Source organism: Phyllostomus discolor, chromosome 10 (genome assembly GCF_004126475.2).
Source record: "Phyllostomus discolor isolate MPI-MPIP mPhyDis1 chromosome 10, mPhyDis1.pri.v3, whole genome shotgun sequence".
NCBI classification, from domain to species: domain Eukaryota; kingdom Metazoa; phylum Chordata; class Mammalia; order Chiroptera; family Phyllostomidae; genus Phyllostomus; species Phyllostomus discolor.
In genome coordinates, this window is record NC_040912.2 from 84,456,557 (window position 1) to 84,468,043 (window position 11,487).

The 11,487-nt window shown below is 48.8% G+C and overlaps 1 protein-coding gene across 3 annotated transcripts; it reads left to right on the forward strand.

Moving 5' to 3' along the window:
• Positions 1 to 4,779: 4,779 nt before the first annotated feature.
• NDUFB2 (NADH:ubiquinone oxidoreductase subunit B2) lies at positions 4,780 to 11,487 on the forward strand. Of its 3 annotated transcripts, none has more exons than XM_028526127.2 (4): positions 4,780 to 4,951; positions 8,196 to 8,340; positions 9,958 to 10,056; positions 11,402 to 11,487. In XM_028526127.2, exons 1-3 carry the CDS (start codon positions 4,857 to 4,859, stop codon positions 10,030 to 10,032), a joined length of 315 nt encoding a protein of 104 aa, XP_028381928.1. In that variant the 5' UTR covers positions 4,780 to 4,856; the 3' UTR covers positions 10,033 to 10,056; positions 11,402 to 11,487. The 3 variants fall into 3 exon arrangements, with proteins under 3 accessions (XP_028381928.1, XP_035866857.1, XP_035866856.1); XM_036010964.1 differs by having other exon boundaries at positions 4,799 to 4,951; positions 9,958 to 10,071; positions 11,402 to 11,485; XM_036010963.1 differs by having other exon boundaries at positions 4,799 to 4,951; positions 9,958 to 10,060; positions 11,402 to 11,485.

The window sequence follows — 11,487 nt, forward strand, 5'->3', positions numbered from 1 at the left end:
TAGTAGTAATATACAGATAATATAATCAATCAGTACAGCCTCTTAATCAGGGCTTGAAATCTGCAGGAGCACTCAGTGACACCCTAGCAGTGAATTAAGGGGTGGTGGCCACTGCCTGCCACTCTGTGCTGGGCCCGCCCACAGACTGTCCCCTCAAAGCTGACCTGACGTGTAGCTGGCCCTCATGGACTACGAGCATCCCTGGTTCAGCTTGTTGAGTGGACATTAGTGAAGCTCAATTTCCTATTTTTCTAAACAAAAATAGTAGTTTCCCCCTCATCCCAGTGGGTTCTCTTGCTCATCTTGCAGACCACTGCTGTAGACAGTGAGTGGAAAGTCAAGCCTTCCTGTCCTCTGAAAGTCCTGCTCCGGCCGCAGGACTAGATTCTTCCATTCTTTCCTTCTCTGGGGTCAAGTTCCTCATTGCTGTCCTTTAGGGAGTGTGTGGGGGGGCTCCGCCCGCAGGGCCCTCCTGGTCGCCATGGATGAGAATAAGTCTACCAAGACATGATCTGCCTGGGGAGGAAAGGTGGCTGATCTCTCAAAGGAGAAGGGCCAAGAGCCTTTTCCTCAATGGGCTTTTATTGGGTTCATTTGCACAAGAATACAGGTAAAGCTCATTCATCATTGTCAGGCAGTAAGGATCCAACAATAGATAACAAAGAACTCTGAGGGCCTATTTTGAGTCAGGGTCAGATAGCTAAAGAGCTATGAAACTTTGAGGAACAAACTCACTTCTTGCTTGTGCCCTTATCATTTAATTGAGAGCATTCTAAACAAAGCAGGTTTCACAGGATTATACATATTCTTTCTTAGGCCTGATCACCAGGGAACCCGCCCTTTCCAGCACAGGGCTGCACCACCCTCTGTCATTGTTTTAGGCTTAAGTCAGGCAGGGGAAGTAAGGCAGCCAAGAGATAAGGAGACTTCTTACAGACAGAATGATGACTCAGGCTTTGTTAAAGCTGAGGGGCAAGGGTCTATTACCCCCTTTTGCTGTAGCCCCCCAAGTCCTTCCTTGGGGGCCTCCCACGTGATCATGCCTGGCTTAGGTCGTCCCTCCTTTGGGGAATCTTACCTGTCATTGGCTAACCGACCAAGCATTGGGAGCCAGTTATGGATGAAGTAAAAGAAGCAGAAGAGGCGCTCTTGCCAGGGAGATAAGCTTTGTCTCCTCAGTGGCTTATAGTCCCAAGGTCGCCCACCCAGCCTTAGTCATGGGTGGGGGGGAGGGGGGTCGTCACAGCTTCTGAAACCAGGCAGGGCAGTTCCCAACAAGGGAGCAAGTCACATTTAGTTGGGCAGAGATTCCTCTGGTGAAGTTTTTTCCGGAGGAGTGGAGATGTTTTAACTTCCCAAGTCTTGAGGGAAGGGGATTCTAATAAGACAGGCAGGTAATGGGGTGGCTCGAGGTAGCTGGGAGAAGGAAGTGGCGTTGTCCAGCTCCCTCCCCATGGGCACACCAGCCAGACACACAGCCCCTGCACCCGGCACACAAAGACTTGCCAGGTGGGGCAATACAGGGGGCACATACACAGAGCAGGTGCCTCCCTGAGCCTACACCAGACCACCAAGCCTTTCCTTATAGCTGAGGGATTTCATCAAGCCATCTGTACATGAACTACCCCAACACTTAGTGGCTTAGAACCACATTTATTACCTCGCATGTCTGCAGGTCAGAAATCTGGGTGCAGCTTAGCCGGGCCCTCTGCTCAGGGTCTTGCCACAGACATCTGGAGGCTCCACTAGGGCGGGTCTGATGCTAAGCTCACGTTTTGTGTGACTGTTGGCACGATTCACTTCCTCATGGACTGTTGGACTAACAGCCTCAGTTTCTCAGGAGCTATCGCAGCAGCAACAGGAAATGAACACAGGCTGTATTGAAAAGGAGAAAAATGGCGAATGAATGTGCTTTAACATATGTAATTTGCTGATTTTTAAAATAAGAATCTGCCCTGGCTGGGTAGCGCAGTTGGTTGGAGCGCCATCCCCATACGCCAAGGTTATGGGTTTGATTCCCCGTCAGGGCACGTCCAAGAGTCAACCAACGGATGCATAAGCAAGCAGAACAACAAATTGATGTTTTTTTCTGTCGCTCTGAAATCAATAAAGATGAAAAAATAAGACTCTTTAAAATGCTAAGTTTGATTTATATAGCCGTCCACTTAGGGAGAAAAGGCTCCTCTCTGGGGTGTAAGTGGGTGGAGTGGCCGTGTGCTGCTTCCTGGCAGAGGTCACAGCTCCACCTCCTCTAAAGCAGGCGCATTTCAGCGCTGCTGAAACTGCTGGGAAGACGAGTTCCTTTCTTCTTTCTGCGACTCACCAGGGAAGAGTAGGAAATTATTTAAAGTTTTGTGAACAATTTATTTTTCTCATCTTGCTTTGTTTTCTATTTGCAGGTATGGAGTAAAGTTCTTGTTTGGGGTCAGATGCTCTGTGAGGTCATTTGGAGTCTGTCCGCAGTTTGTCAGAATTTGACTGGGAATTAGATCGGCATTTAGAAGCTGAGAGCTCAGGGCTTGGCATCCTTTCCCTCACCTAAAATGCATCCACTTGTTCTGATTGGTGGCTCGGTTGGTTGGGAGTCACCCTGCAAAAGCAAAGGGTTGCCAGTTCGATTCCTGGTCAGAGCACATGCCTAGGTTGTGGATCTGGTCCCCTAGCAGGGCACATATGAGAGGCAACTGATGTATGTTTCCATCCCTCTCTTTCTCCCTCCCTTCCCCTCTCTCTAAAAGTGAAAATCTTAAAAAAAAAAAATGCCTCCAGTCAAATGAGGCTCTCATCTTAGAAGGCAAAAGAGGGCCTTCGTGTGAACTGCAGAAGGCAGTAAGGGGTATTTGTCTTGCATGTCTACAAGACAAATGTGTCACTGCTACAGTCAAACAACCTATTCATTGGGACCATCTTTTTTTTATAGTAAAACATCAGAATTTGTGATGTAAAGCATTAAAGCTAAGGACCCCTCAAAGGGTCTACAGATCAATATTGCTTTAAATACAAGCAAGCATTGAAGTTAAACCTTTTTGTTTTGTAATTCAGCAAGAAAAGATGGGAAGGGTGAATGAATCTTCATTAATAGCTTTTGCTGCTAGGAAAGGAAGGTAAAATAAAGGCATAAAAATCCCCTGAGTGCATGCTGTGGGCCAGGTACTATCTTAAATGACTCAAACTGAGGTGAGGGGCACTGACACTCAGAGAAATAAAGGGATTTGCTCAAACTCATAGAGCTAATAATTGGCAGAGCTGAGGTCTGAACTTCAGATCTTCGCTGCTAGGTCTATGCTCTTTTGTTTGAGCTGTGCTGTTTTTGTGGCCTTGGAATCACAGCATCGTTCTTTGCTGGGAGCAAGGCAGGTAGATATTGCTTGGGCGCCAGTTCCCTAGGAAGATCGCAAGCCTCATCCTCCCATTTCAGAAACCACTCTCTTAGTGGTTTGACGGTATCCCTAGAAAGGGTAACTGGTGAACAGTAGTGCAGACAAAGCCACACCGTGGCTTATCAACTGGAAAGTCAACTTATATCCAGAAAACAGTGGCTTCTTTTTTCTAATTTATATTTATAGTTAGGAAGGCAGAACAGGGCCGGAGGGTAAATTAACAGGCTGTTCTGAAGGGAATGGGGCAGCTCCAAGATGAGAAGCTTTGTGAGAGCCTAACTCCAGGAGACAGGTTTCCTGTCAGAGGGCACAGGGAGGCCCATATCTTGGCAGACGAGAGGTGTCGGTTATAGTCAAATGCAGTCAGATTCCTAAATTCAGGTCTACATGCCCCTCCATAGGTATCCTGTTTTTCATGCTTGTGACTCTGAACGTGAGGTCTTCGGTGCTTAGCAAGGGTCTCATTTCAGATTGAAATCGCCAAGGTTAGGCTAGCAGGCAGTTAAAACTGGAGGTGCTTAGACAAACTACAGCCCTTTAAGAAGAGGCCCTAAGAATTTGGGGAGGGGCGTCTAGGGAAGTTTGGAATCCATCCAGGATTTAATAGAAGGCAATATTAAGAGACAACAGCCAAGAATCCAGGGCTGGCTCAGGATCAAGGAACTAGGAGTACTGCCCAGACTGGAGGCTGTGCTAAAATGCAGACTCCTTGGCCCTACTCCAGACTTAAGAGTATGTGGGGCCGGCCTCCTCAGGTGACTTTGATACCACCAGGCGCCCGTGTACTGGTATTTGTGACCCACTGCCAGTTGGTAAAGTTCCAGTTTGCAGAACAACAAAAAAGCAAGGAAGACTTAAAGATTTCACCGTGAGCCTCTTGCAGGAGAGGCGAGTTCAAAAACCAGCTTTGGGAAGGGCCACTGGTTCACAAAGGATTTGGCAACTTAAGAGGGTCTGGAAAGCAGCTAATTCGGGAGGAGCCGGCCGAGTGGCAGGTGCAGATGGGCAAACACCGTCCAGATCAGCACCAGTAGGGAGGAGCGAGCACAGACTCGGTGTTGGAGAGTCTCAGCGCCCGCGTAACAAAGAGATGCTCCTACAGCCGGGGCGCCGGCCCCACCTCCCTCCGCCAGCGTCCGCACGCCCATCCCCGGGGAAGCGCGCGGCTCGGCGCAGCCAAGCACACCAGAGCCGACACTTAGGGACGCCCAGGGCCGACTACACCCTTCGCATTTCGCAGGGCGCCTCCTCACCCTCTAAACCAGGAGGCTCCGGGTCCCTCCTTGCGCTCGGCCCCCCCTTGCGGAGGATCTGAGATGTTAATCTGAACTGGGAACCGCCGCTTCCCGGCCCCTCAGACGTCAGACTCAGGCCCAAGGGCGGGGCGACGCGCTGACGTAAGGGGCGGGGCGCCGGGGGGAAATGACGTGCACGTAGGGGGGCGGCCTTGGGGCGGCTGTCCGGACCTGAGCGGTCATGTCGGCTGTGACGCGGCTGGCGCCTTTCGTGCGCGGCGGGGGCAGCCTCTTCAGAGGCCTCCGCGCGCGGACGTCTGGAAACGGAGTCCGTCAGTGAGTGTCTGCCGGGGGTGGGGGCTTTGGCTGCTTCTAACGGAAAGCACTAGCCTCTGGGACGTACTCACCTTTATGCTGGCCTCCAGGGGCGGATCCGGGTCCTGCTGCGACCTTCACCCCGATGCATGCTGGGATTTGTAGTCCGATTGCACGTGGGTCGGTGCGTCCTTCTCGCTCCGCCACGCCAGGTCCTGCGAGAGCTGATTACAGTGGGGGAGTGGGGACGCTGTTCCCTGGGATGATACTAAACCCTGTGTGTAGGGGTGGGGGGTTGGGGCGGGTGACGACACATTCCTGCACCAAGGGTCTCCTTCCTTCGAGAACTTCACAGTTGGATGGGGACACAGGTTGAAGCTAATCTGGAAGCTAGAGCAGGAGTTGAAGAAGCGAGGGCGGTCTAGGCCAAGTGCGAAGCTGGCAGTGGCAGAGGTGAGCCTGGAGGCTTTAGGGCATAGGGAGAGAACGGTTCAGAGTCCTGATGCCTGGCTGAAGAAGCTAACCCAGGCGACCGCGGTCGTTGAGAGGTTTCAGTCAGATGTCATGTGGCCAGATATTAATTCTGAAAAATCATTCTGGCTGCAGGTTGGAGCATTAGTAGTTCTCTCTAAGGCACGGGAGGCGATCACCCAGAGGGAGGGGAAGGGTGGGAGAGAAGAGGGCCAAAAGTGGATGTTCGGGCAATATCAGAATTTTCTTTTTTTAAGAAAAATAGATTTATTCTTTAGAGCAGTTTGAGAATCCCAGCAAAATTGAGTGGAAGGTACAGAGACTTGTCATATACCGCCCCTCCCCCCCCAACATGCATCACTTCTTCCATCGTCACCCTCTCCCTTCGGAGTGGTACGTCTGTCACAGTTGATGAACCTACATGGACAAAACATTGCCACCCAAAGTTCGTATTTTACGTTAGGGTTTACTCTTGCAACACCAGCATTAAAAGGAGTGAGCAAAAGAGTCAACTGCTGAAGTATGTAGCCCAAAAAGCCGGCTGGAAGGCTAGGCACTGGGATGTGGTGGGGAGGGCACACCTGCCAAAAACGAGCTGGTAGTGCTGAGTCAGTAAGAGCCGCACTGCAAATAGTACCTTGGACTTTTCCAGGTGTTGTGGAAGGCCCGTTAGATCATCCTCTGTACTTTACCAACCGGCAGTGCGGGAGAGTGCCTGCCCCACCAGCCGTGTGACCTTGGAAGTGTCTCTATCTCTTTATGCTTCAGCTTTCTCACCTATGCAGTGGGATAATAATGTTGACTGCTGGGGAGTACATGAATTAGCATTCTCTAAAGGGTTTCAGGGCAGTTGCTTGTGCAGAGTAAGGACCATATGAGTATTTACCTGCTGTTGTGAGGGAGCTGAGACTCAGGGAAATTAAAGGAGTGACTTGTCTAAAGTCACATGTTTATTAAGGACATGGAGCTGGGACAGGTGTGGGGTGGGAAGAAGGAGAAGGCCTAGGTGACCTGAGCTAAGACAGGAATGGAGAGCTCCCAGCAGTAGCCCTTGACTCTGCCTGGGGAGACCTGGGGGCATGGGGGGGCGGGGGTGCTGCTGTTCACTGAGGTCTTGGTTCTTCCATTGCACATGTTGATTTTACAGTATGAGTGATAAGTGAGTAAATACAGGGTCTGGCACAAATAATGCCCCCCCCCCCCTTATTGTAAAATCATAAGCCTGTAATTCTGTCACATACAATATCACACTGAAGTACACCCTGAGACATTTTAGGTGAAATTTTAAAATTAAAACCAGATTATTACACCTGTGTTATTACCCTACCAACCATATTCAAGCAGGGTTTACTTCTGCCGGACCCTGTATTTATCGAGTATCTTCTAGATTCCAGGATTCTTTCTAGGTGCTGGGGATAGAGCAGAAAACAGGAAAGATAATGGAGCTTCCATTCTGGAGAAAGGACACAAGTAGAAAAGAAACAACTTTTAGGTACTAGTTTTTTTTTTTTTTTTAAGCATAATTTTTTAGAGGGGAAGAGAGAGAAACATCAGTGTATGGTTGGCTCTTGCACACCCCCTACTGGGGACCTGGCCCACAGCCCAGTCATGTGCCCTGACTGGGAATCGAACCAGTGACCCTTTGGTTCACAGGCTGGCACTCAATCCACAGAGCCACACCGGCTAGGGCTAGGTACTATTAAGAGATGTGAAGAAAATAAAGCGAGGGATTAATCTAGAGTCTCTGGGATGAAGGATGGCTTACTATGTGCAGGATGATGTAGGAATGCATGCTCGAGGGTTGGGTTTGAATTGAACCAGGACTTGAGTGATGAGCAGTCAGCCAAGCAGAGATGCCAGGAGGAGCATCTCCACGAAGGAGACAGCAGATGCAGAGGATCTGAGTGCTGCCGATGGGTCAGCAAGCAGGGAGGCTGGAGTGGGGTGAGCGGAGGGGAGAGTGGTAGAGGTTGGGTCAGAGAGACCTGCTGGGGCCAGATTAGGGAGGGCCTTGTAGGTGATGAGGCAAACGGGATGGGAAGGGATACAGGCTTTCAAGCCTCAAAGTAACATGGTTTGGGTTATGTTTTGAAAACCGAGAGGTATGGTGCATTTTTGTGTTTAAACTTGACACTTAAAAATCTTGGTTTGGGACCCCACTTATTTCAAGTCATAGTTAAAATAACATGTCATTTTAGCAATAATGAAATGTAGAGAGTGGGTTTGAACTATACTTCTCAAATCTTAATAAGTTTAAACGATGGGCCCCTATAACTAGATCGCATCTAAAACCTGTAAAAGAAGCAACCTATTGTCACACTGTCATCTTTCCCATGGAGTGGTCTTCTAATGAAGACTGTGACAGAGCAGAGGACGTAATTTGCTTTTGAAATAGATGGTTAAAATAGAACAAAATTAATTTGCTTATTTTTCTGGATAAACTCATGACTACTTACTCTAGGTTCATGATCCCTTAACCAAGATTCTTGGGACCAGTACCTCGTCATCAACACCTTCCTATTTCTGGTGCGTGATACACGAATGTTCATTCACTAAAGGAAAATCATAATTCGCTCGTCAGTTCAGTCCAGTTTTTGCTGTTATACAGGTTTAAAGTGAACTTAATGAAAAATGAATGTTTTGAGGGCTCTTGGAGCGCTCTCATTCTGTACTTCGTGGAGGAGAGAATTGTTATTTAGCTCTTGTTTCTGGATGTATGTAACTCAAGAGTTTTGGACGACTGGATACTTTGAAGATGCCGCAAGCTGCCTGACGTTCTCCTTCTGTCTCGTAGCGCTGGTGGCGGCGTGCACATCGAGCCCCAGTACAGGCAGTTTCCCCAGCTCACCCGATCCCAGGTGATCCAGGGCGAGTTCTTCAGCGGGACCATGTGGTTCTGGATCCTCTGGCGCTTCTGGCACGACTCGGACGCTGTGCTGGTAGGTGCGGGGCAATGTTCTCCTCCTCGCGGGTGGGAAGGGGGAAGAAATATCGATAGCTTAGCTTTTTTTCTGTGTGGGTAGACTGCTTTCCTATCCATAGTTTTAATTACCTGGGTCAACAGTGGTCTGAAAATATTAAATGGAACGTTCTAGACAAAGAATTTATACGTTTTAAATTGTGCCCCATTCTGAGTAGTGTGATAAAACCTCGTGCTGGTCTGCTCTGTCCTGCCCTCGAGGTGAACTGTCCCTTCGTGCATGGCCTGCACACTGTTCACAGTGTCTGCCAGCTGCTCACTTAGCAGCCATTCGGTTATCGGATCGAGCGTTGCATCGCAGTGCTTGTGTTGAAGCCACGTTTTTTACTTAATAACGGCTGCGAGGCACAAGGGTAGTGACGCTGGCAGTTCAGATCTGCCAAAGAGATGTCAAGTGCTTCCTTTAAGGGAAAAGGCATTAATGTATAGGAAAATACATTGTATGCATAGGATTCAGTACTATCCATGGTTTGAGGCATCCACTGGGGGTCTCGGAACGTGTCCTCCGGACAAGGGGGGGCTCCTGTGGATCCCTTCGTGTTGCCCTGTGTATATGCAGGAATCTTGTTAATGAAACATGTCTGACCTTTTCTGCTAAGGGGTGCACATGTAGGCAGTCCGTGGCTTGTCTGTTAGTTTGCCGTGTTTGGAGGGAGACTAGAAACTAATTCCTTTTTACCTTCTGAACTAGGAGTTCAGCAGCAGCTTAGGTTTCACACTTCAGTTCTTTCAGTAGTGACCGTCATGTAGTCTGTGAGGGGGCCCAAGGCAGCCAGATTGGGGCGGGGTGGATGTGGGCTGATGTGCTTTGAGGAGGGAAGTTTTATTGTGTTTGTACAGACCCTGTTCACTAGGAAATGATGGCTTTAAGCCACTGAAGTCGGTGCTTGTTGATCCAGAATATTTTGAATTTTAGTAAATTTAGTAAACTTGGTTTTGTTCTTAGGGCAGGGAGAAATGTGAAGTAAGTTTTAGAAGTGTCAGGTTGATCAATAACCCATTCCTCTCAGAACCTCTGCGTCTGGCAGCCCAGTGAGCAGCTGCCCAGTGTCTGCACTGGCAGCACGTGGGTGCCCGCTTCGTCATGGGCCAGCTCTCAGGAGGGTTTGGGGCTATTTGGTGTGAGATGATGGAGCAGCCGGATGCGCCCTAGATCGGGGTTGAAGGTGATCGTGTCCCCCGCAGGGCCCAGGTCTCCAGCAGGAATGACAGAACAGTTTGGGACACGCGTCACGTGGTGCCAGGGCTTGAAGATGTTGAGATGTGGGGTGCCTTTGAAATCCGGTGCCTCCGTGTCCCCTGTCCTCCTTCACAAACACGTACTCAACCTCTGCTCAGGCCGGCGGCTTCAGAACAAGCAGGCTCTTAAACTCAGGCCACAGCTTACACTCGACAGATGGAAGAGCAGGCGGACCATTGAGAGCAGTAGTAGGGCTTGCTCCTGTGGCGCGTCAGGGGCTGTGTTTGTCCCAGCATTATCACATTTTCTTACTTTCAAGGTTTCTTTTGAAATGTAGTTGTGTGGCATGTAGAGTCTTGACTCTTCTTTGGTTTTGCTCTGTAATGATGTCACCAGGGCCACTTCCCGTATCCAGACCCTTTCCAGTGGACGGATGAGGAGCTGGGCATCCCTCCTGATGATGAAGACTGAGGATGGAGACTCGGCTCTTGGCAAGTGGGTCTGCCCCAGGTTTCTCTTTTTTTAAAGTTATAGTTACCTTTTGTCAGTAACGCTCTTTTGACTTCGCACCTGTGATGGTCTCGAAGGAGTATGTATTTTCTAACAGTATGAAGAACCATTAGCTCTTACCGTGTCTCGTTTCTGCATATAGTATTTTTACATTTGCTGCACACCTCACCCCACCCTAATTTGGTCTCCTCTTCCTTTTCATTGTATTATTTTAAAAATTCATTTTTTTCTTAAGTTATGTTACAATTTAGGGTCCCATTTATCCAGCAAAGGCTTTAAGTACGAACTGTGCACAGAGATGAAAGGAGTGGACGAGACAGACGGGGGTGCACAGTGTGTGTTTGTAGTTGCAAAAACACTGCAGTGTTCTCCCTCAGCACTCACACGGAACGTTCCAGCACATGGGAATGCCATGCTATGGGTTTGCATGGAAATTAACTGTTTAAACAGTACAAGGTTGGGACCCTTTCGTTTCCAGACCAGGAAGTCGGTTTTTCTTTTTTCAGAAGGAAGGTATGAGGAGTTCCTTGTCCTGCAGCCCCTCGGAGGTTAAGATGTTCTCACTTGACATGTTTTTAAATTAATCATTGCACAATTTTAATTGCCATCATTCAAAATGCCTTGAAAATTGTTTTAAAGGATAGGAAGCATTAAATGATAGTTGAGTGTTCCCATTCAAATTGTACTACTAGTATTGCCTTTATAATTTTAATTAGAAGTAGCTTATTGACATGAAAATTACAGCAGTTTTTGGGTGTACAGGGAGGGGGCGGATAGGAAAAAATGTCACCAAAAGGCAGGCAGTTCAAGCCGTTCTACAGCTTGTGTGTCCCGGGTTTGTTAACGGACAGTGAGAGGTTCCAGTCCTTCCCGGGCCTCCGCTCCCCCTGTTAACGTGTCTGCCAGCACCGACCCCTTCCTGCCCTCTCCCAGCAGTCCCAGCATTCCCACACGCGTTGTCTGGTTATTTGTTGTAATAACTAGACTGTCCCTGGCTGTCCAGCCTGCGCTCACGGGCTGCATGTGGCCTAGGATGGCTGTGAATGAGACTCAATACAAAATTGTAAACTTAATAAAACCTTTTTTTCACTCATCAGTTTTCGTTAGTGTTGGGCCCAGACAACTGGTCTCCTTCCTGTGTGGCCCAGAGACGCCAATGTTGGACACCCTGCGTGTAGGCCCTTGGAGAGAGCGTGGTGATTTTGCTTCCCTCCTCTACTAATCACGACTAGTGCTGAGTGGATGCTTGAGTGATTGAGTGAACAGAATTATGGATTTGCATTACTGAAAAGGAGAGTACTTAAAGCTTTCCATTTTTGTTTTTCTGCAGGAGCTAGGTGAGAAGTTCACGAAGTTACGGACTCCAGTTCACATTGGATATTGAAGTTGTAAAATAAAGTGTTTTGGTCAAGAATG

Excerpts from the sequence above, each read along its gene's own strand:
- NDUFB2 (XM_028526127.2), top strand. The coding sequence starts at position 4,857 with ATGTCGGCTGTGACGCGGCTGGCGCCTTTCGTGCGCGGCGGGGGCAGC. Across the intron at positions 4,952-8,195 it reads TCTGGAAACGGAGTCCGTCA|CGCTGGTGGCGGCGTGCACA; the intron begins GTGAGTGTCTGC and ends TCTGTCTCGTAG. Across the intron at positions 8,341-9,957 it reads ACGACTCGGACGCTGTGCTG|GGCCACTTCCCGTATCCAGA; the intron begins GTAGGTGCGGGG and ends TGATGTCACCAG.